Source organism: Ictidomys tridecemlineatus, chromosome 12 (assembly GCF_052094955.1).
Source record: "Ictidomys tridecemlineatus isolate mIctTri1 chromosome 12, mIctTri1.hap1, whole genome shotgun sequence".
Classification (NCBI taxonomy): Eukaryota; Metazoa; Chordata; class Mammalia; order Rodentia; family Sciuridae; genus Ictidomys; species Ictidomys tridecemlineatus.
This window is the reverse complement of record NC_135488.1, coordinates 49,679,396-49,704,667: the sequence shown is the minus strand read 5'-3', so window position 1 is coordinate 49,704,667 and position 25,272 is coordinate 49,679,396. Positions and strand designations below refer to the sequence as shown.

Genomic DNA, 25,272 nt, shown 5'->3' with positions numbered 1-25,272 from the left:
CAAGAGTAACATTTTTTTAGCCAGCATCCTTTTGGAACATTTAGAAGCAAGAGGATGAATCGCTGAAAATATCACTGTCATCATCGTAAATGTTTACTGAGTTGACAGAGCTAGTAAAGTTTACTGAAGGATAATTTTTAAAACAATGTTGTAGTCCTTGTCTAACTAGAGACTTTATGGCCCACAAGGTGTCTGCCTCTTTAAGATTAAGAGGTTTAATTCTGAGGGTATGGAGGAAGAGGAAGATCCTTCAAAAGCAGATACCATGAAAAACAACATCTGACATAGAATGTGTAGTAAAGATCTTTACTAGTTAAAAAGAAAAACCTAGGATGGTATAGATAGGTTATTAGTTTCAAGTAATCTATGTAAACATCAAATTTGATAAAAAATGTACTTTTAAAATTAAGCCCAAGTTTTAAAAAATTAATATACATCATTAATATACAATTTAGTTGGTTGGGACAACTGACTGGAATATGGATTATGGCAAGAAAGCACAATATCCAAATCCATCAACCGATTGAAGTCAGCAGGAGAGGTCAAACAATATTGCAAATATGAAGATTCTATTGAAAGGGTCACGATTATGGAAGAGACATACAAGTTGGAAAAGCTTTTCTTTCTTTTGGTATCTATTTGACAGCATAAAGAATGGCATTAGGAGTGCTTTCTCTGAGGGCTGGGGATGTGGCTCAGTGGTAGAGTGCTTGCCTTGCATGCATGAGACCCTGGGTTCAATCCCTAGCACACCCAAAAATAAAAAAAAAATAAATAATATAAAAAATGATGGCTCCTCTGGAATTTTTCTTAAATCTTTCAGTTGAAGTAACTGGCACTACAACTAATTAGAAAGCCTTTGGGACTGGCACAGTGGCACATGGGTATAATCCCAGCAACACAGGAGGCTGAGGCCAGGAGGACGATAGTTTGAGGCCAGCTTCAGCAATTTAGCAAGCCCTGTCTTAAAATAAAAAATAAACAGGACTGGGGATGTAAGTCAGTGGTAAAGTGCCCCTGGATATAAACCACAGTAATATCACTCCACCCCACCCCCAACCCCTGGAAGAGGAGCCTTTGGGTTTCTGTTTTGGAATGAAACGTGTTATACATTTAATTAATGGTATATAAGTAATCCTTTCAGTTTTTTGTTTAGTAGACCTCAAAATTTATGTGAAATGAATAAATGAAAGATCAGTGGAGTAGAGAAAGGGGATTGGGATTGATGAGATAAGGGAAGAACAGTGGAATGAATCTTATGTGTACATGTATGTACATATATGAATATTCTACAGTGACTTTCACCATTATGTATACTATAAGACACTAATATAAAATAAGGAAGTAAATAATTATGATTAAGAGGTAAAAGTAACTTTAGGCTTACTTGTAAACAATTATAACACATTCTGTTTATAATCACAGCAGTTTTGTATTAATTCACTGCTGGGACCTTTTTGCTTTTTATTTTTTATTTCAGTTATTTATTCTTTGTTTTCATTACGCTCTAGAAAAGGAGTTAGACCAGTCTACAGCCTTTTAGGTTTGCTTGGTACATTTTAATGCTACTTTTCCTTCCCTCCCCTTTTGCTCCTGGAGATTGAACCCAGGACCTTTATCACTGAGCTTCAGCCCCAGTCCTCATTTGCTCCTTTTTTGAATGAAAATCTTTATGTGTTTGCAAGAAATTGAGTTTAATTTTGAAATAGCATAGTGGTATTGTGTTTGAATAATACTGATGTGGTAAGACGTTTTAGGGAATTTTATTAGGGAGAGGAGTTTAGGGTGTGCCTCATTGATGTAGTGCTTGGTTAGCTGTCTATCAAGATAGAATTTTTGTATGTCGATATATAGCACTAACCTGTCAATATATGTTTCCTTATTAGGAGAAATAATAGTTTGAACCACCATATATGTATTATATATATCATATATTTTGTACAAATTTTACATTATATATTTTCTTAAAATATTGTTTATACATTATTTATATATTAAATATTTATAAATGTCACCTATTTTTCTTTTATAATTGAATAATCAGAAAAGATAAGCATTTAAAAGCCAGATATAGAAAAAATAGACATTGATTGATTGTTAATTGCTTACAGTCTTTATCAAAGTGTGCAGTTGGATACTTCCTGCTTTTCTGTAAACTAACAATATTTTATTTAATAAGAGTGTTAACTAATTGTTTTGTTGAAATATTTTATTTAACAATAGTGCCAAAATAAGAGTACCATATTAACATTACTCAATTGCATTTAGTTGGAGACACTGTGAATCAGAGTATAATACTTCTTACTATCTGTACCTTTCATTGCATGTGTGTGTGTGTGTGTGTGTGTGTGTGTGTGTGTGTGGCAGGGGGAGGGGTGTTGGGAGAATGCTAGGGATAGAACCCAGAACTTTACGAATGCTAGACACTACCAAATAATTATTCTGTATTTAGAACTTGTTTGAATTGCATGTTTAAAAATGATATGTATTGAGCACATTTACTTGCTTAAAATCAGATAGTAATACTTTATGTTTTAAATATTATTTTAAATGTTTAGATATTCCATATTTGTTTTAGGGTAACCCTGTATCTATATATCATAGTACTTGCAAAGCTATTTCTACAAGAAATAAATTCTTTAAGATGATATGAGAACCAAGAAAGAAATCATCTAAGTTATTATGAGAATAAAGTAATAGTATCTTTTCCATGAATCTAGGCCTAGTATCTGAGCCTAATACTAGAGAATATGTTGTTCTCTTGCTTCTAGGGAAGGGATTTTATTGCTCTGTACTTTGTTTTGTGTTGAAATAAAATCCCATAGGGCAAGATGAACAAGACAGTTTTCAGAGTGGCAAGTATGTTTGATACGAAGGGAGATGCTAAGTAATATCTGCTAAGCAGGTATTAGAGACCTTCATTTGCAGTTCTTTTTTTTTTTTCAGTCAGTGATCTGACTACTAGAAGAAAAAGTAGACCCCAAACTCTATCATACTTATCAGCTTAGAAACCAACTTCCTCAAGAACAAGAAGTACAATCAAGAATCGATAAACGGATGGTATCAAACTAAAAAGCTTTCTTCTCTGTCCTATGAAATTCTGGTTTGTCTGGTTCAGTGTCCAGACAGCTGATTTCCAGTCAGTGCATAGAAATGTGTTGCAGGACTTTTAGGAAGACCTGTATTAGAGGTGGTATACACTGAAGATGCTCAGTGGCAACTGTTGACAAGTTGTAATTAGGTAACTCATTAGTTTTTTTATAAAGTCTCTAGCCTTGTGGAGTGTGGTGGACATGCCTGTAACTGTAGCTGCTCCAGAGGCTAAGACAGGAGGATCAGAGCCAGCCTCAGCAATAATGAGGTGCTAAGCAACTCAGTGAGAAGCTGTCTCTAAATAAAATACAAAATAGGTCTGGGGATTTGGCTCTGTGGTTGAGTGTGCAATCCCCTGTTCAATCCTGAGTTCAATCCCCAGTACCTTAAAAAAATGTCTCCAGCCTTGTCTCTTCCCTCCTACTACCCCTTCTTTTCCTGCCCCGTCTCTCAGGTTTAAAAAAATACTGGTTAAACAAGAATTATTTGAAGATTTCAACCTCAACATTCATGGCTGAGATCATTTTTTTTCTAGGATGTTCTACCAAACTCAGCTGTGCTTGACAAACTGGTTATGACTTTGAGAAGAGTAAAATACAAAGCTTTGTTATCATCAAACTAATTTAAACTTAGTACAAATAACACAAACACATAATTCCAGCAACTTGGGAGGCTGAGGCAGGAGGATCACAAGTTTGAGGCCAGTTTGGGCAATTTAGGGAGACCCTGTTAGAAAACAAAAAGAATTTGGGATGTGACTCAGTACATATACCACTGAATCTAGTCTCCATTACTGGAGGGGGGGGGTAAATAACTCAAACTTTAATTTTGATGGAGTTCATTTCTCATTCTTCACTAAAATTGTTAGTAGCTAGTGTTTGGTCACTTTCTGTCCCATTCAGCTTTTACCCCTCTCCCCATTATTTATTTTGAGACAGGGTCTCACTAAGTTGCAGCGGTAGGCCTCAATCTTGCCTCAGCCTCCCAAGTTGCTGGAATTATGTGAGTTTGTATTATTTCTAATACAGTTAAATTAGTTTAGTGATGACAAAGACTTTATCAGCCTCCAGAGTTGTTGGAATTACAGGCATGTGCTACTGTGCCCCAGTGTTTTCAGCTTCTTACATCTTTAAAACAGTTTCTATTTTTCTTTTTTTTTTTTTACCCTCAAAATCTACAAGTAGAATATATAACTATTCCCACTGAAGATAGAGTAGACCTTAAGATAGGAGATTTCTTCCAGCCAAGATGGATGCTTACCTCTAGAGTGAATTATGGACAACATAAAGAAATGGAACAATTTTGATTCTTTTGGAGTTATTTTTATTTCCAGTTTTGTGAATTCCCAAGACATCAGCATACTCCTGGGTTTACATTTTTGTATAGGAAACATGTTAAAAGACCTCTACAATGAAGAATACAGAAGACTAAAGAAAGAAATTGAAGAAGATCTCAGAAGATGAAAAGATTTCCCATGTTCTTGGATAGGCAGAATTAATATTGTCAAAATGGCCATACTACCAAAAGCACTATTTAGATTGAATGCAATTCCTGTTAACATTCCAATGATGTTCTTCATAGAAATAGAAAAAAGTCATGAAATTAATTTGGAAAAATAAAAGGCACAGAAAGCCAAAACAATCCTCAGTGAGAAAAGTGAAGTAGGAGGCATCACAATACTAGACCTTATATTATACTACAGAGATATAGTAACAAAAACAGCATGGTATTGACACCAAAACAGATATGAAGACCACTGGTGCAGAATGGAAGACACAGAGACAAATCCACATAAATACAGTTGTCTCATACTAGAAAAAGTGCCAAAAACATACATTGGCGAAAGAAAGCCTCTTCAACAAATGGTGCTGGGAAAACTGGAACTCCATATGTGACAGAATTAAATTTAATATCTCTCTCTCTCTCTCTTCTCTCTCTCTCTCTCTCTCTCTCTCTCTCTCTCTCTCTCTCTCTCTCTCTCTCTCTCACTCACCCTGCACAAAACTCAACTCTTTGGTTAAGACCAAGGAGCCTGTGCCTACTAGAAGAAAAAGTAGGCCCCAAACTCTGTCATATCAGCTTAGAAACTGACTTCCTCAAGAGCAAGAAGTACAGTCAAGAATCCATAAATGGGATGGTATCAAACTAAAAAGCTTCTTCATAGCAAAGGGAACAATTAAGATTGTGAAGAGAGAATCTACAGAATGGGAAAAAAATCTTTGTTACCTGCATCTCAGAGTTAATCTCCAGAGTATATAAAGAACTCAAAAAACTTAACACCAAATCAAAACAACAAAACAAATAACCCAATCCATAAATGGGCAAAGAAAATAAACATGCACTTTAGAGAAGAAGGAGTATGATAGGTCAACAAATATACGAAAAAGTTTAACTTCTCTAGCAATTAGAAAAAAGCAAATTGAAACCACACTTCGATTCCATCCTTTCCACACAGAATGGCAGTTATCAAAAATAGAAGTAATGAGGGGCTGGGTAGTGCACTTGCCTGGAATGTGTGAGGCACTGGGTTTGATTCTCAGCACTGCATATAAATAATTAAAATAAAGGTCTATCAACAACTATCAATATATATTTATATCTATATACCTGTATATCTTTGTCTATATCTGTATATATAAAAATAAACACAAGTAATGATAAATGTTGGCGAGAATGTGAAGAAAAAGGTACACTTATACATTGCTGGTAGGATTGCAAATTGGTGCAACCACTCTGGAAATCAGTATGGAAATTCCTCAGAAAACTTGGAATGGAACCATCATTTGACCCAGTTATTCCACTCCTCAGCATTTACCCCAAACACTTAAAATCAGCATAATGCAGTGATGCAGTCACATTGGTCAATTCACAATAGCAGATAAATTCACAATAGCTAAGTTATGCAACCAACCTAGGTGCCGTTTGACAGATGAATGGATAAAGAATATGTGGTATATATGGAATATTAATCATAAAAAGAGTAACTTTACAACTTGCTGGTAAATGAATGGATCTAGAGATGGTTATGCTAAGTGAAATAAACTAATCCCCCCAAAACCAAAGACTGAATGTTTTCTTTCTTTTTTTTTTTTTTTTTTAAAGAGAGAGTGAGAGAGGAGAGAGAAAGAGAGAGAGATTTTTTTTTTAATATTTATTTCTTAGTTCTTGGCGGACACAACATCTTTGTTGGTATGTGGTGCGAACCCGGGCCGCACGCATGCCAGGCGAGCGCACTACTGCTTGAGCCACATCCCCAGCCCCATGTTTTCTCTGCTATGTGAATGCTAACACCCAGTAAAGGAGGAGGGAAGAATAGAAGTTCACTGGATTAGACAAAAGGGAATGAGGGAAAGGAGGTGGGAATGTGAATACGAAAGACAGTGAAATAAATGGAACATAACTTTTTCTATGTTCATATATGAATACACCACCAGTGAAACTCCATACCATGTACAACCACCACAATGGGATCCTAATTTGAGTAGGTTATACCCCATGTATTTATAATGTCAAAGTACACTCTACTGTCATGTATGTCTAAAAAGAACAAATAAAAATAAATAAAAACGAAAACCAAATCTTAAACTTCTTAGGACTTTCTAAATCACATGTAAAGAAGATTTATACAACCTTCCCCCATCATTCTGAATGTTATCATTGACCTTGGAATTGGTTAGCTCTATAATGTTGCTTCTTCTTTTTTCTTTCTAATTATAAGCATTATAGTATTAAAGTTCAAGGTGTTTTGTATCTTGTTTTTAAATTCTGATGGCTCTTTTTGGGTCATTACTCTTCTGTGAAAGAAGCTGTTAAAAATTTGTTTAGTATGATCAGAAAATCTCCCATTAGAAACCAGAGACATTTCTTGAGCTGAATTCTAAGAGAAAAACTACATAAAGAGAGACATGTATTGTGTTGCAGTTTGAAGAAATATTGAGAAATCTGCACTAATTGTTAAAAAGAGATGAAATCATGTATGTGAACTTTCAAGGTGGCAAGAACTATGCTAATTTCTTGATAGTGTTGAACATCAAACTCAGGGACTCAGCCTGCTAGTAGAGCTTTACCACTGAGCCACACCTCCAAGCCTTCTTGATTGTCATCTCTTCATCCTCAAAATAACAACAACAAAAAATTTTCCTATACTTTCTTGATAGTATGAAAGGCTGTGTATTTGTTTGCTAGGGCTGCTGTGAAAAAAGGAGCCACATACTTGGTGGCTTAAAGCAACAGAAATGTGTTCTCGTGATTCTTGAAGACCAGAAGTTCAAGATGAGGGTGTCAAAAGACTGGTCTCTTGGGGAGAGTTGGCTCCATGACTGTTCTCAGCACCATTGCTGATCAGCAATCCTTGCCACTCTTTGACTTATAGATGTGTTTCTGTATTCATCTTTTCATGGCTACCCCTGTGTCTCTATCTTCATATGGATGTCTTCTGGAAGACAGATATCGCTGGATAACCATCATTAACTTCCCAAACTTCAGTTTCTTCATCTCTAAAGTGGGGATAATGGTACCAAACCCACAGGTAAATTGGGACACAGGATCACAAGTGGGGATGCACATCATCACTTCAGCATGGCAACAGTGCCCTTTTTGGCCATTTTTTCATTGCCCCACAACAAAGTATTGACTAAAAGCTTGCTTTTGTGGGACTGATTTCATGTCTGTTTGACGAATGCACATTTTTCAAATAGTCACATTTCTTTTTTTCCTTATAGGAGATGATGGGGGAGGGAATGTCCCTGTCCTCAAGAACTTAGGGCCTGGAGATTACCTTCATCAACAGACATATAGTGATTGAGGATCTATGTCTTCCTTTTAGCTCCTGGCTTGCCAGAAATCCTTGACATTCTTTGACTTGTAGATGCATCACTCCATCATCACATGGTGGTCTTATCTCTTGATAGGGTTTTGTTGTTGTTGTTGTTGGTTTTTAAACTAGGAGCCATGTCCCTAGCCCTTTTTTATATTTTATTTTTAGAAAGGATCTTGCTTAATTTACTTAGGGTCTTGCTGAATTGCTGAGGATGGCTTTGAACTTGTGATCAAAAATCTTGCTTCAGCCTCCCAAGCCACTGGGATTACAGGTGTGCTCCAGTGCACCCATCTTCTCTTGACAATTTTTAAACCGAGAGTATAAAGTTAATACTGATGTGACACTCAGTAAATACTGCATATTTAATCCATGGTAACAGATTTATCCAATCAGAACTTTAACTACAAACTCACCTGAATTTCATAGTACAGGTCCTTTTACTGGAAATAGGGATGCAGTTACAGAGTAACATGAGGGAATTCCATTTATTACAGTTCTAGAATGGGCCCTGTCTTAACCACATTTGTGATTTGACTTAGTTGTTTTTGCTTGCATTTATATAGGCATCTACATATTAGGTGAAGACTCTAGCTTTAAAGGGGTCCATTTGGGGTCTAGAAGGTGTTATTCATGTGGCTCTGGGCTCTATTCCTAGTACCATGGGGCAGGGGGTGGTTATTTTTAGTAAATGTCCTTTGGACACCTGGTTTGAGACTAAGTACCCAGTAAAGCACGTAAGTTGACAGGAGTTAATAGGAGTTTCATTTAAAGATAGCTTAGGAAAGCCTATCTAACCTTATATTAGAAAGTTAGTATAGTGTGAAACAACATAGGAAAGTGACTTAACTGTGTTTTTATCTTTCTTGTGCTGATGTGTGTGTGGGTATGCAAATTCAAAGAAGGATGAAAACTTAAAATGAAGCTATGGCAATAGGTGGATTCTACCTTGTATCCTAATATTTCTTCAAAAGTTAAACTCCTCTAAACAAGGGCAATATTTTAAAACTTTTTAGACTTAATTAATTTCATAATTTGACTCTGACAAATTAACAGGGGAAAGGACTGAGGAGTGGAAAGGGAGAAGGAATTTTCAAAGTAATGATTGGACAGAAAACAAAGAAATACAGGAGTGTGGGAGCCTGAGCAAAAAGTAACTGAATTGTTGGCTATAAAAAAGGAAAAGCCTGGGGGAAACAACACTGCTTACGAATAATGACAGAAGAAAGGTTGTAATAGATAATTCTTGGGCTAATTATTAAAAAGCAGTTGGAAAGGGAAACATTTATTGTCCTTTTATAAAACAAATGTTTATAGCTTCTTAATGTATCTTTTTGAGCATTATATTTAATGTATGTAAGGTGTAAAGTATTGCTTTCTAAAGTCATGATGACCAGTTTCAAACCTGACTTCTGCACACAGATCTCATGGTGTATGTGGCTAAAAACCAAACTAACTTATTTGACACAATTAGAGACTAATGTAGGAAGTAGTCAGAGAGGGCTTTGTGACTTAAGCTACTTTTTGAAAAAAGGAATTTCTAAAACTTAACCAAATGGAAAAGAAACAGAAGTATTCCGAGGGAAGAGACAAAAATCAAGATGCAGTGTTGAGAAAGTGAGTGGAGGGATGGAAAGGCATTGATTGTTTTGTGAAATACTGGGGTGTAAAATTGTGTTAGTCAAGAGAGACCAGATAAAAGAAAACCTTTAAATCAGAAAATTTGTTCTCTTAATTTGTTGAACAATAAATTAGACATTTCACTACCTGTACAGAGGAATGACATTACTTTCTCCACCTTTTGGATGGAAGGATGATAAAGTCTGCATGATTCTGTAGTTCTTTTGAAACAGATTCAACCTAGTCATAATGATCATGTGCATAAGCACAGACTATAGAAAAGGTAGAAAGTACAAAGAATCTGTCCTGACCCTTATAGGATCATAGTTACCAAGTAATAATTGCATCAAACACTAAAAAGTAGCAGAAAAAAATGATGCAGAAAAACCACAGTATTTGAACAGATAGTCTCAAAAGGAAAATAAACAGATTTAAGACTGAAATGAATTTATCAAGTTTGTGATCCAGAAACCTAGTTCAACAAATGCCAAGGCATTAATTTCATGAATGGTTTTTGCTATTAACAAGAAGCATGATTACCTAGAATCTCAGTTCAGGGGCATTTTTGAATAGTCTGAGAGGATGGTCCCTCAGAGTGAGATCCTGTGTGATGAAGAACCCACCTAGCTCTCAGTGTATGTCCAGTTTCTTTATCATGCTGCATTCTAACTTGAGTGAAAGCCAGGTTTTATGATAGACCACATTAGCAGTTTTTAAAATGAGTCTTTCTGTAACAGTGAACATCATGGGCAAGAAACTTCTTGTTAAGTGAAAAAAACAAAAAGTAACAAAATAAAGCAAAAAAAAAAAAAACAACCCAAAACAACAACAAAACAGGCAAGAACTTATCACATCACATGGTAGAACTTCTCCTCTGTTGTTAAAGTTGTGCAGACTACCCAGATTAAGAACCCTGCCTGATGAGAGACTGGGCTGAGTGCATTGTTGCATTCCTGTAATCCCAGCTAACCTGAGGCTGAAGTAGGTGGATTTTAAATTTGAGGCCAGCCTGGACAACTTAGAGAAAAGCTGTCTTAAAAATTAAAAAAAATAAAATAAAAAGGTCTGGGGTATAGCTCAGTGGCAAAGTTCAATCTTAAGCACCACCAAATAAATAAATAAATAAAAAATAAAAGAAAGACACTGGAGGAAATCTGAATTTGGTATGGGGAAGAATGTATGGAACTCTTGTTTAAAAACAACACTGCTGACTTCATATGGTTTTCTAATGGACGAATATCCTGTGCTGTGAAGTTTTCTTACATTGAGCAATGACATGGTGTTTATATGTGGAGTAGTGACTTCAAAAGATGTGTTTTAGACATTAGGGAAAAACTGTGTTTAAAATGTGCATTGACAAGTTGTTGGCAACTATTCACTAAGAACACCTGGAAAAATGAAAACTCTTATACTCCATTCACTCAGTTACATTCATCAAACTCATCTTGTTTGGTAAAGATTCCCCAAAGGGCTGCAGATAAAAAAGCAGGACTGATGGTGAACCCTCAGTGTCAAGATAAAGAAGAAGAAGACGACTTGAATAATGGCAGAAACAAGACCAAGAATAGCAAGGACATTTATGAATAAGTGTTTTTTTTGTTTGTTTGGTTTTGGTTTTTGGTTCTGTAAATAGCAGCATTTGGTGTTTCACATAATAGGGACATACAAGATTTCAGCACCATTGTATATTGAAGTGATATTTGCCAAACTTATTCAGTGACAAGAATAAGAATCATCTGGGACCCTTGTTTTAAAATTATAAATTCTCACCCCCCTCATGCACACCTGTCTTCAAGGCTTATTTGAATAAATTCCAGGTAATTTATATTCTTAGCCAAATTTAGGAAATACTGATTTAAAACAACTCAATATTAGGTAAGTTGTCATAATTTTAAGCTAATGTATTGTATGGAATTTTCCTGCGTGAATAATAGATATTACCGTACCCTGTGGCAGAGGAAGTATAAATATGAATGTTGGTAGGCTATCACATTTTAGAGATGATAGCTTACCTTTTGTGTAGATTTTTTTTTTTTTTAAATGGTACCTGTCCTATAAAACCATTAGGTACCATGGTGTGGAAATAAAGGCCCTCTCAGAATTAACCAGTATTTATGTGAGGCAGATTGCATCTCTGTTTCCCTCCTTTTAGTCCAACCCAACTCTTTTCTGTTTCTTGCTCCCTTTTTTTTTTCTTAATCCCTCTGTAATGGAAATACAGAAATATAGCTTTGAATGAACTTAGAACCTCACAACATGCTAAGAGTTTTAATTTTTAAATATGATTTTACCTGTTAAGCATAAAATGTAAATCTTGAAAAATGGTTAAGCCTGTGGTACTGGAGTTTAGTTTTCCTTTTCAGGTTCTCAACTGGGTTAACTTTATGTGGCCCAAACATGGCAACATCTTCCACTGTGAATCTAAAGCTTTTCTCTTTATTTTGTGTGCCAGCTATGAAAGTAGGTGATCTTCCTATCTCAATAATTCCTGAGTCTCAGTAATTCTTTATCTCTGGTCATTATAGAAGTGAGTTGGTAGATTGCTTTTGTTATTATTGCTCTCTGAATACCTTTATCCTACTATTTAAAAGATCTGTTGTAGAATTATAAAGGGGGCTGGTATGTAGCTTAATGGTATAGCACTCGGCATGTGCAAGAACTCAAAGCAAAGAAAAAAATGCTCAGAACTATAGTTATTGCACTACTGTGAATGAGAATCTTTATTTATTTTATTTTTTGGCCATGTTGGGGATCTAACCCAAAAGCCTTGGTTATGTCAGGCAGACACCCTGCCACTGAGCCACATCCCTAGTCCTTGATTTTGTTTTACATTCACTTCTCAGAGGTGTTTTTCTAGTTTGTAGATGATCTAATTGGGATATTTTTAGTACAGTTGGCATTTGTGCTTATTCTGTCTTCCTTCTAGAATATATTTCCATGAACAGACTTCTCATGTGCTGAGTTGAGTATGGTAGCACACACCTGAGTATAGTTAACAGCTACTTCGGAGGCTGAGGCAGGAGGAGTATTGCATGTTCGAGGCCAGCCTGGGCAACATGGCAAGAATGGTCTCAGAAAAATTAATTATAATTAATTAATTTGTTTTTACATGTTTCTTCAAATTACTGAAACTTCTGCTATTATCTTTGTGAAGTTCAAGTTGTTTATAGATTTTATCTAAAGACCAATCTGAAGGGACATCTCTTAGGAGAAGGATGTCTTTTCTTTTGATGGTAATTTTTTTTCTTTGGATAAAAGTCTTAAACTGTTATAAAGCAATCCAGTATTTGTTAATTGTCGCAAAATGAAGAGTCTCAAAAATACCTAAGCTAAGCTGGGCAGGGTGACAGTTGGCTTATAATCCCACCTACTCAGGAGTATCGAAAGTTAGAGGCCAATGTTGACAACTTAGCAAGATGCCGTCTCAAAAATAATACGGGCTAGGGGGTTGCTCAGTGATAGAGTGCCCCTGGGCTCAATCCCCAGTACTACCATCACCACTACCATAAAAAGTAAGCTGGCTTATTTTTATCTTCAAATAACTGGAACTTGTTTTAGTTCAAACCTCTAGTCTTGTTTGTCTGTCTTCTTTTTGGCAAGTCTGGTCAGTTAAAAATGAAAGATAAGTCACATTGTCCTGCATCTCAAAAAATTTACAGTGTATCCAGGCAAGACAGAAACATATGAAAAGTAAAATAAGTATCAAACACTACCACTCATTATTAGAGCACAGGAATGATACCTAAATTTCTAAAAGAGAAAGTTGATAGTTTGTGAACATATGAGCAAATATGAGCAGATAGAATTACCATTCTCTCTAAGGCAGAAGATATGGCCTCAGCACCTTTCTGGCATGTTCTAAGTAAGGCACATATATATCTGTCTTCTACTTAGGCACATTCCATTGTGCCCTAATTCTTTTTCACATTATCATGCTTAGTCTTTATTTCTAGTGAGTATCTTTTAGATTTTCTTGGATATTTTTTAGAGTCCTGAGTTACATAATCAGGATAGCCGACCATTTGGGCATAAGAGTCTGATATCAAAATAGAGTCAAACTCTCAAGAGACTTCTGTTTTTTTTTTTGCCATTGGAGGATGGGAAGTTGTGTTTGGTTAGGCTCTAGGAGTCAGAGTGGTTTTTCTATTTCATACCCCAAGCAGTATCCCTCTCTATCTCACATTTCCCATTTCTTTCTTCCTCTCTACTCTGAGCAGACAATAAAGTCAACTGATGGCCTCAATTTTACATATGGCATATGTACTGGTGAGATGAATTTACTATCCCATCTTGTAGCCTTCTAACCCATGGAGAGGCACAAGCCTTTAATAGCATTTCTTGGTACTGACTTTGGTCATTCTCCTTTGCACCAGGCCTTCTTTCTGGGCCCTGTTTGTTAAGCCATTCCTCTAATACCATTATTTGGCTATTTGGCTTTCTGGAACAATAAAGGCCTTTCTTCTTAAAGTTCTCATGCTTTCTGTTTCCTCCTTCCTGTGCACTCTTTCTTTAATTCTGTTGAAGATTATTGTTATAGAAATTGGCTTCCCAAACTATCAGGCCTCCTGAATTCTGCCTGTGTACACTATTTTATTTTTGCTTTATCCTTTTATCTCTCACAAGACCCACAGGGAAGTTGATCTTCTATTCCTTGAACTTGGTCTTGTGACAAACTTCTGCCTAACTGCCTATCCCTCTGGGAAATAAGGTTCTAAAATGGGCCCCCATTCTGTTTTCCCCTGGGAAATTGCATTATGAATTCAGAGCATATTTGTGTATTATCAATAACCGTTATCTATCTTATTGTATTGCATTGGATGGATGTAAGTTTGCACAGTTACATTTTTGTCAGACTTCTTCCTTCTCATTTGGGGATCAGTCCTCAAGACTAGCTTACTTTGGAGAAGTATGCTATAAGCTTATGTCTGTCTTTAACATTCAAGACTAGACTTAACATAGAAGTGCACCTAAAGAGCATATTTTTATATATTTTTTATGGAGATATTTTGAGAGACCATGAAAATATGAATTGGCCAGGCCATTAGAAGGTCTTTCCAGAGATCAAGTTTTAACTCTGTCTAGAACTGTTGTGTATGATTCTGAGAGATTGTGTTTTAGTTGTGAGTGATAGCATTGATGTACAACAGTTCTTGCTTAGGCTTCTACTAACCTTCACTAGTTAAAGGTCTACAGTGTTTTTGCCTGGTTGAAATTTACTAATGATACAATTTATAACAAAATGCTGGTCCAGAAAGATCTGGTCAGTATCTATTTATTAAACTTGCTTTCTTTATTTTCATTTCAGATTTGTCCAATATGTGCAGCGTTACCTGGAGGCGATCCTAATCATGTCACGGATGACTTTGCAGCTCATCTTACACTTGAACACAGAGCCCCTAGAGATTTAATATCCTTTTAAGAGGCAACAAATAATATTTGTTATTTTGATTATTTTTAAGGACAATATCCCCAAAAGAGAAAAACTAATCTTTAAATTATTTTTATTTCTTTTACCTTTTCCTAAAAGTAACACAATGTGAAAGGCAATTTCTTCTCTTTTTATATACTTAGGATTGTTATATGAACCATATTTGTTAAGTGAAAAGTTGACTTGCCCATCATCTTTAATTCATTACAATCAAATTTTTTAAAGACAGTTTGATCTTATAGGTCTTCTGGAAAGATGATTTCATACAAAAGAGGAAAAGTGAATCCTAATTAAAATTTTGATTAGTTAAAAATACAGGGGCTTTATTTGCTTTCCCTTCTCTGTTCCTCTGCTCCCTTACCCTTTTGTGGATATGGTATAATGGCAGGTGGGGCTTCTTTCCCTTTTGGGGTCCCTTTCTCCTGAAAGAGCCATTTCTTCTCTGAGAAGTATAAAGTTGAGTCTAGTTCTTTCCTACTTTCATTTCTGCATACTCTTCCCTTTCTTAATAGTTCTTTGCAGTATTCTCTGAGACTACTGGATTGGTTACCAGAGCAATGAATTTTGTGACTGAATGCTTTATAACTAGAAAGTTAGGAATTGTTTTTCTAAAACTGTTACTTATTAGAATCTTTTCTTATGAAGAGGTCCCAGTGTTTATTGAAGCAATTCAAGAACTTAATCAGAATTTTATTCTCTTGACAGACTTTCTTTTTTTGATTGTCCTATGTCAGTCAAAATCCAACCTAGGACCTTTTAGAAAAGAAAATGGTGATTTTTCTCATTCTGCAGTTCTCTTGCTTACAGTTCCCAATTTTCTAATTGGGATTATAGCTTTTTAGATTTAGGGGGAAGATAAGTGGGAAATAATTGAAAAATGAAGAAATGGTACAAGCCTGCAAAATTAGAAACCTGAGCCAGTCTAGGACCTGGTAGTCAATGAACAGAGGAAACCACTGAGACCTTTCTCTCTCCTCATGTGCAGGGGACACTGAAAGCAGCATGAAGAAAGCAGTGATTTAATTTTTTTATTTTTCAGAAAATGAAAAAACTCCAGATGGGGTGAGAATACTTAAGTCTTTCAGTTACTATGCATTTTGTATAAAAGAATACTTTACAATATCCAGAGGAGTTATACTTGATACATCCTTCACTCCATCTTCATGAAGAGATGAAACAAATTATTTAAAATCAAGGAGACATCCTGAAATTTTCAGCATATTCTAGAGATTCTAATAATATTGGTGTTCATTCAATGGAATATTCCACATTATATACATCTATTTTTTTTACACAATTTTAATAAATGTCTTTGGTTACCAAGAAAAGATGAAATTATGCAAAACATAAGAATAATGTTATATGTTTTTTGATTTCTTAGAAAACAAAATGTTGCCATGGCAATTATCCCGAAAACATGTTCATTTTTCAGATGTTCATTTTCAATGTTTCAATGTTGTTATGTAGTAAGTTCATATTCGATATCAGGGTATCTTCTTTCTTTACCTCTTAAGCACCAGACTTTTTTTTTTTTTTTTCCTTTCTCACCATGTTGATGGATATCTTCCTAAAGTACACTCTACCTCCAGCTACTTTTTTTTCATTTGAGGATCCAGGGGGCATAATGGTCAACTAAGAATTCATCCCTAGCCCTTTCAATTTTTTATTTGGAGACATTTTGCTAAGTTGCCCTTGCTGACCTAGGAACTTGTTAATCCTTCTCAGCCTCTTGAGTATCTGTGGTTTCAGGTGTGCACTGTCCCTGGCCTGCTTTTAAATATACTGATAATAATATCACCTTCTATGGAAACCAAACCATGGTTATGAATGCCAATAAGAAAGTACATGACAGTAGTATCCTGATGGCTTTGTGGAACCCTTCACTTATCCTTAAATGACTCCAAAACCATCAGCTGAAAAACTGGGAATCAGTAACACATTCTACATTATAAAGCTGTTTTATTTACTACTTTGAAAGAAAAGTTTCTTCTATAATATTTGGCTTCCTATCTTCAACATTCACACACAATTGCCCATGTGGAAACACAAGGTTGTCATTTTCAGTTTTGATAGCTATTTGCTACTTCAAATTGACTCACACTCAGCTGTGTGAGATGAGTTCCACTGTTGGAAATCTGATTTCTTGATAAATACATGCTTATCTCTCTACGGTCCACTGACAAAAGAAACTGAAGAAAAAGTTGAAGACAAAGATTAAAACTAATAATCAAATGTAGTCTTTCACCTACTGAATTCATAACTGTTCCTTTTCTTATTTTAGATAATAATGATTCAGTGATTATATGTTAATACAGCTCCTCAGATATAAAACTGACTCTCATTAATTGTGGTTACTTGAATGTAAGCTTGTATAAAATTCAGTACTGAGATCAGGATAAGGGAATGTTCATTCACCTTGGGTATTTAACCAGGCAGTGTCTTTGACTTCATTTGGCAGCATTACTCTGGAGCCTGGGAAGAAATTCCTGTCCCTGCAGAGAATCTTTTTAAACTTTGTGCTTGTGCTTGCCTGCACTAGCATGCATACAAACACCCAAACAGTTACATAGGCACCATACTTTATACTTGAGTATATTTTTAGCATTAAATAGGTTTCCTAGAGTTGGGACATTTACATTCTACTGTTTTTTTTTTTTTTTTTTTTAATTCTTTCTTTTAGACAAGAGTCTCACTAAGTTGCTCAGGCTAGCCTCAAACTGTGATCCTTATGCCTCAGCCTCCTGAAGAGCTGGCATAAAAGGCATGTATTGTATCATATAGCTACTGTGTTCTAAATTAAATGTGCTATTTTAAAATGCTGACAGCTTAGGAATTAATTCCTGTCTAGCAAGGGCTGATCTTTCTTTTTTAATTTCTGTGAAATATTTGATCCTTTTCTTAACTTTTGAGTTATGATGAATCGAGTGGTGTTCGACATGTACGTAGAATGTTTCACCCTGGCCGGGGATTAGGAGGTCCTCGTGCTCGTAGATCAAATATGCACTTTACTAGCAGTTCTACTGGTGGACTTTCTTCTTCTCAGAGTTCATATTCTCCAAGCAATAGGGAAGCCATGGATCCTATAGCTGGTAAGTTAGTTTCACCTTCATGAAGGAAATAGCGGGACGGGAGCTCATTTTAAAATGTTTTATGTGATCTTTGTCTTTCCTTTCAGATAATATGCTTATGTTTTTTAATAAAATTCCAAAATATTTATAAACATGAAAATTGTTTGTTATTCATGCATGTAGTACTATGATTCAAACCAGGGCCTCACATATGTTAGGCAAGTGCTCTACTGTTGAGCCATACCCTTATCCCCAAATGTAAAACTACTTTAGTAGTTTGCATTGGTCTGCATTTCTCTTAAGTCCTTAGGGGCATAAGATAATATAGAAAGGCCTAATATGGTATTTATGGTTTATATTGAAGCCCAAGAAAATCAAAAAGATTTCATCAGAGTGAAAGACTTCCAGAATTCCATGGTTCAACCTCTAGAAGTACACAGATTAAAAAAACTAATTGACAATACTAAACAAGCTTTTTCTCATGGAAGAAAGTAGGAATTTCTCTGTTCTAGCCTTAATTTGAGAACCATATTATTGTGGAACACAGTTAAGAGAACATTTTTTAATAGCTTGGGGAAATCTGAGAATGACAATATTTTAGCCTGTAGTTCCTGGCTAACTCACTGAGTCTAGGGAATGAACAACCTAGAAAAAGATGGCAGCAGAATACAAGGGTCAGAATAAAATGTCAGAAATCACTATAGCCTGAGAATCTGCAAGAAATCTCAAGCATGCAGGCAGTAAGATTCTGGAAGACCCTGCAGATTTAAAACAACAGTATAGAAATGTGTTCATGTGGTAGAATATGTATTTAGAAACTGTGATGTACCTTATAGAATTCCTGAAATATTGATACATCTAAATAAGCGATAGACATGCAGAGCAGTTTTACTCATAAAATGCTCTTAAAAATGGAAGATGTAGGCTGGGGTTGTAGCTCAGTGGTAGAGTACTTGGCCTAGCACACGTGAGTAGTTTGATCCTGGATTTGATCCTCAGCACCACATAAAAATAAATTTAAAAAAATAAAGGCATTGTGTCTAACTACAAATAAAAAATAAATATTTTTTAAAAATTTTATAATTTTATAATTCCAGATGTGCTTTGGACATTTAGATGTAGAACAACAAAAACAAACCCAGTGAACTGAGTTTTGGGGATTTGAAATTATCTTTTAGAGCCTTTTATAGAGGCTCTAAAGGGTAATTTCTGGAAACAAAAGTCAGAATTCAGAAATTCTCTCCATTACTTGGATTTTTTTGGGGGGGTGATCAGGGGAAATGATAGTCTATATTTCATTAAATGGCAATGTTAAAAATCTGGGATAAAACACCCATGAGCAAGAAAACAAACTGATCATGTTAGTTAGTTTTAATGATAAATCAGAGGCTTTGTGGGCCTGAGAGCATCTGTAAGATAATGGTCATTCTCTGGTAAGCTAGGTAGATACTCCATGGAAGACGGTAATTACTTTACTCTCCTTAGATGAGAACACAGGGATAAAGGTCTACATTACTCTTAATCACCATAACCTTACTGACAGGAGGCAGTCTGGATTATAACAGACTAAATAGATCACCCAGTCAGGTGCTGCAGGTTTCCAGGAACTTATTGAGCCCTACTGGTGGCATTCTAGTACTCTGGCAGGACCAGAAAGTACCAGAGAAGGCAAAGGTGAGTGAGCAAGGGTCACAGTCAGAAATGCTCTAGGCTCTTGGATTTAATTCTAATAATTCCTTCAGTTATTTGAAGGAAGCAAACCATGTGAATTCTCAGTATGTGTCAAGCTCTGTTCTGAGAGCTGGAAATATAGTAAACAGAGTATAATTTGTTCTCTGTTTTTGTGGAACTTAGTATTGAGAGGGCTTATATTATAATTGGACCTCTAAGTAAACTGCTTTAATCTAGTAAATTTTTAGAGGAAGTTTACGTTAGTACTCGATACAAATAATTTTAAAAATAGTCTCAAGTTTTGCTGAGAATAAAAATAATAGTGTGTAACGTTCATGTTTTTTTGCATTCCTGTACACAGTAATTTCTGCCTCCAAGAGACATTCTAAAACTTATTTCTTAGATGAAATACTTGTTGATACTACTTTTTATATTCTCCCAATAAAAATATCATCTGTAGCATATTTTTTTCTTTGTTAAGTAGATTTTGATCATCTTCATTTTCATTTGCAGAGCTTTTATCTCAGTTATCAGGAGTGAGACGTTCTGCAGGAGGACAGCTTAATTCTTCTGGCCCTTCCGCTTCTCAGTTACAACAACTGCAGATGCAGCTGCAGTTAGAACGGCAGCATGCCCAGGCAGCACGGCAACAACTGGAGACTGCACGCAACGCAACCCGGCGTACTAACACAAGCAGTGTTACTACTACAATCACACAATCCACAGCAACAACCAATACAGCAAATACAGAAAGCAGTCAGCAGACTCTCCAGAATTCCCAGTTTCTTTTAACAAGGTAGCTCATTTATTATTATAATTTTTTTGGGAGAACTAGTATTTTATTGGTACTGTACAGTCTAAAACTTCTTCCTTTGAGCTTTCCAATTAAAACTGCATATTTAGTATTTCCCCCAAGAATTTGAAACATAGTTATTACGTTAGATAAACTAAGAATGCTCATCTTCTTCTCAAGGTGTACATCATCATCTAATACGAATTTTTTTTCCATACTATACATAAGACTTAAAACACCATATATCATTTTATAGATGGGCATATTAGGTACATTTATTATCATAATTAACATTTCTTGCTTCTACTTGCCAATTTTAGTCAATTGTGAAGTATTAAAAGGTACAGAAGACTTCATCATATAGTAGTTTTCTCCTGTGAATTTCTAAAGAAGCTATATTTAAATTCTTATGGTTAATGCACAGAAGTAACCATTTTTTAAAAATGGTGTATCACAGTAAAAGTAATATTTATTACACACAGTAAACCATTCCATGGGAAGAGTAGTGGTGACCAGAGTCTTAGGTGCAACAAATAACAAACCTGGACCAATTGGGCTTTTAATGTAACAGAGAGGAATATACAAATCATAAAGCGAAGGACATTAATGTATAACATAGCTCTCTCAAACTCATTGTGTCTGATGGTGCAATGATTTCTTCAAACGAAGAAACTATTAAAATATCTACTTATATTTCTTTTATCTCACACTTTAAAAAATCTGTTAGTACAATGGTACATGTGTGTTCTTATAAAGAACATATTGTGGATTTAGAATAAAAAGTATTTGAGGACCCTGGTCTATAGTATAGCCCTGACTTTGCTATTTACTAGGTTTGGGCTTTGTTACTTAACTAGTTTACTATTGTCAATATCCCAGGAGTTTTGCCACATGAGAGAATTAAAGAGTATTAAATGCATTGGTAGACATTATCATCATTTATTATGGATCTAAGAAGGAAGTCTCATGTGAGGAATTTACCTTTGCAGTGTTAGTAACTTCCTGCTTATTACCAGAAAAATTTTATTATAAGAAAATCAGAGCCACAGGTGGATCTACCAACTGCTATATAGTATTACCTGTTAGAGATTAACCAATAGTAGGTTTGTAACTTGTCATCCATAGGCTCTTAAAAACTGGAAAAGGAGACCAACCTGTGTCTATATTCACTGAGAGTTCACTGAACTATGAGTAGAAATTCTCACCAGCACCTCTTTTAAAAGATGTCTTCTTGCCCCCACCCCTTATTTTCCCATTGTCTTTTAGCCCCAAACTACTAAGTGGGCTTGGTCTGGAATTTTTATTCTATATTGGACATCCTGCTCCTAGGGTGCCTCTGAGTACTTTCCTTGGATTTGAGTTGTCATTTTTAAAAGACACCCCATATCATCTGAACATGCATGTTGGACAGTATCTTGTAGTTTGCACATCATTTCTCACATCTTTTATTATATAATTTGATGTTGACTTACTTGATTTATCTAAGACAGTCTTTCCCCAAAAAAATTTTCTCGGATTTTACATATTCTGAGGAATTTATAGTTATTTATTTATTTTTTCTTGTTATGAGTTTGGGGAAATCTAATTAACAAAAAGAAAGTTTATTTGCTGTTGGGCTCCTAAGAACTTCAGATACATTATAACATACATTATAAATATTTAAGGCAAGGAAAACATGTGCAGTACTCACAGGGGAATTCCTGGTCTCACAAACACCAGCTAATTATGATATATGTAGGGCCTTATCTTTGTTCTCTCTCTTCTTTGACCAGGGGCAGTTTCTATTCATCTTGCCTTGAAACTGATGGTGTGGACAGTTTCTTGGGGGCTCTAAGGGAGATGACCTTTTAGAAACTTATAAAGTGTGTATGTTCAGGCTTTTAGTGCTAGCGCCAACTAGTTTTGCTGTCCCAATATGAAGATTCTCACAAGTTTGCAGTTCCTTTGGTCCCAAATCAAGTTTGTCTGTCAGGAGATCAAGCCCTAATACCAGATTTTATCTGCCCTTCAAGAATGCGGCATGTTCGTAGTTATTTCCCTGAAAATCAAAACAGTAATATTGGAATCACATGCTCTACAAAGTGCCAAATTCTACAACCTATGTATCTTGTAATTTGCTTGATACTGACTACATGGTCTTATGTATATCATCTGTATTTCTATTACAGATATGACTTCTGTAGATTTTTTTTTTTTAAAGAACCTTTTTCAAAGCTAGGAACATATAATAATACATTTCACTTCTTAACAAATCTCTAGTTTTGGATTGAGAACATGTACATTACTGTTCAATTTCCATTTGTTTTCCATTCCTTGGTGATATTAATTTGGTTTTAACTATGTATATTACCAATCATTTTATTTCAATGTGATTCGGTGGCTTTTATATCATTACTTCCAAATACTTTTGTTTTCTTTAATTTCTGAAATTTAAATTTTTTTATTTTTTGAGTTTTAAATCTAATCTTTCAGCAATGGCTTTTAACTTAATATTTATGAGATTTTGAACAAGTTACCTATTGTTCCTTGTCTTTTTACCAATAAGGTTTTTTCTTTTTAACCTATTCTCTGTTTCAGTTTTCCTTAAAATGTTGATAATATGTCCTGATAGCAGTTAAAAGATTTAATATACACAAAAGCACTTAGAACATACCCTGATCCATACTACTGCAATTATGATTTTTGAATGCTTCTGGCCTTTCAATAGGAAGTGGGAGCTGGTTAGCAAGCAGCATGGAGAATATCTGTCTCACAGCTTGGGTACCCCTGGGCACCTGTCACGCATACCTGTCACACATGCATGCCTCTCAACTGTCCCCATCTTTTCTCTGTTTTGCTACTTTTCCTGATCCCAGTGTTCCAGCTCGTTTCCCTTTCTTTCTTAGCCACTCAAAGTGTAGACAAATAACATTACTACTGAATGAAACTAAGTAAAATTTCACATATTTATTGGAGAATTACATTTTAAAATCATTTTAACAAGATAGTAGCAAGTGTTAACCTAGAATTTTCTACTATTAATATCTGTCCAGGCCTTGTATGGATGAGTCAAGTTTTCCAGCATAGCCCAGAACTCAGGAATGCATGCTTTGCTGAGCATCATGGGCAAGTGGACCTCATATCTTCCCTATCACACTTGGGTTTTTAGTAGAAAAAGTGAAGACAATGTGTTTTCTTGCTCTCTTAGGTTTTTGGACGTAACTTTATTTTGGGAGGAATTAGTTGGAAGTAATAAAAGTCAGGAGAAACTTTAGGATTTTCTTTGAGTATCCTGGTCATTATAGATTTTGATTTTGTGAGTAGGGTTGCTGCTTTCCTTTTTTAACATCTCACAGGTGAAATTCTGGGTAGAGAAATCGCTTTTTCCTCGAGCTGTATTCTTTTAGAAACATTGTTTTCTCAGAAAAAAAAATTTGCCCTTGTTTTCTCTAGAGGGAGTGGAAGTCTAAATGTCGTCCCCTTCCTCCAATTGAATCTAATAAAGGCATAATTTTTCACCTCAGGGTAATAGTAGTATTGCTAAACGTATGGGAAATTCATCTGAATATAACTAAGGTAACAATTTTGAGCAAGGTGTTCTATTTATACATCTTAGAGTCTGAATGCTGTCATTTATAAAGCTTGCACAGTGGAAGACATTGTTGAAATTTGTCAAGCCATTGTTCCTTGACTTTTTACCAATAAGGTTTTTTCTTTTTAACTTACACAGGTTGAATGATCCTAAAATGTCTGAAACAGAGCGTCAGTCCATGGAAAGTGAGCGTGCAGACCGCAGCCTGTTTGTCCAAGAGCTCCTTCTGTCCACTTTAGTGCGGGAAGAGAGCTCGTCCTCAGACGAGGACGAACGGGGGGAGATGGCAGATTTTGGTGCTATGGGCTGTGTAGATATTATGCCTTTAGATGTTGCTTTAGAAAACCTAAATTTAAAAGAGAGTAATAAAGGAAATGAGCCTCCACCACCTCCTCTTTGATGACATCCCAATTCGCAGACAATGTCCTCTGTGCTGTATTTGCCAATGAAAGTGGACAACAACTATCTTGGGTTTGTTTGGTGATTGTAATTTCAGGTCTGTCACTCTTGTTACATTGTGTACATTCAAAAGGAAGAGAGAAAATATATATGATAATCATTTCCACTTAACTAATTTTTACTTCTAGCAGGTAAATGTAGGTAGCAGTGCAGGGGTGATCTCTGCTTCCTGTACCTTGACATGCAAAAGGCTCTCCTAATACTCCACATTCAAACTGAAGAGGAAAATTGAAATCTCTAATGAAGCTGCTGTGTGTATTTATGAATATTAATGAATAAAAACTGCTTGGATGGTTTACCTTAACTACTGCATGAGGTTTTTTGCAGCGTGCATGAGTTTTAGTGACCTTGTTATTTAAAAAATTAAATACAAGGAGTAAAACTTAAAAAACAAAGCCCAAAGCTTTCCTAAACATTATTCAATGGTTATGGAACAAAGTAGCTTTTGAATAATGTCTGCCTGAATCACCTTTCTTTGTGTGCCTCCTACTCACAAAGCCAGCTCTGCAGTGGAATCTGGGGTCGTATAGCCAGGTGTGGCGCTCCACCCTCTGTGACTGTCCTGTTGCCCTGTTAGTCATCTTATCTGTGTGGAGCCCAGCCTGACTCTTTAAGTTATCTGTAGAAGACACAACAGTAAAGCTACTGTCAGAATCTGCTGCAGGGCCGTTTGTGTGCCCTAAAAACAAATCCTGTTTATGTTTGTTTAAAAGTTTTTACTTTTTGTGGTGGTTTAAAATTTTTTTGATTGTT

At 35.5% G+C, this 25,272-nt stretch overlaps 1 protein-coding gene and 1 non-coding gene across 2 annotated transcripts in view; both read left to right on the top strand.

Moving 5' to 3' along the window:
• The window catches only part of Kcmf1 (potassium channel modulatory factor 1), a 76,601-nt gene extending 51,778 nt beyond the window's left edge, over positions 1 to 24,823 (top strand). Inside the window, exons 4-7 of the mRNA XM_078028931.1 lie at positions 14,835 to 14,936; positions 17,872 to 18,046; positions 20,210 to 20,492; positions 24,199 to 24,823. Of these exons, the coding sequence (XP_077885057.1) occupies positions 14,835 to 14,936; positions 17,872 to 18,046; positions 20,210 to 20,492; positions 24,199 to 24,460 (822 nt within the window). The 3' untranslated portion in view covers positions 24,461 to 24,823. The remainder of the gene's footprint in view (positions 1 to 14,834; positions 14,937 to 17,871; positions 18,047 to 20,209; positions 20,493 to 24,198) is intronic.
• Trnaa-ugc (transfer RNA alanine (anticodon UGC)) lies at positions 685 to 756 on the top strand. Its single transcript has one exon. It is a non-coding gene; the product is annotated as a tRNA-Ala (tRNA).
• Positions 24,824 to 25,272: the final 449 nt, after the last annotated feature.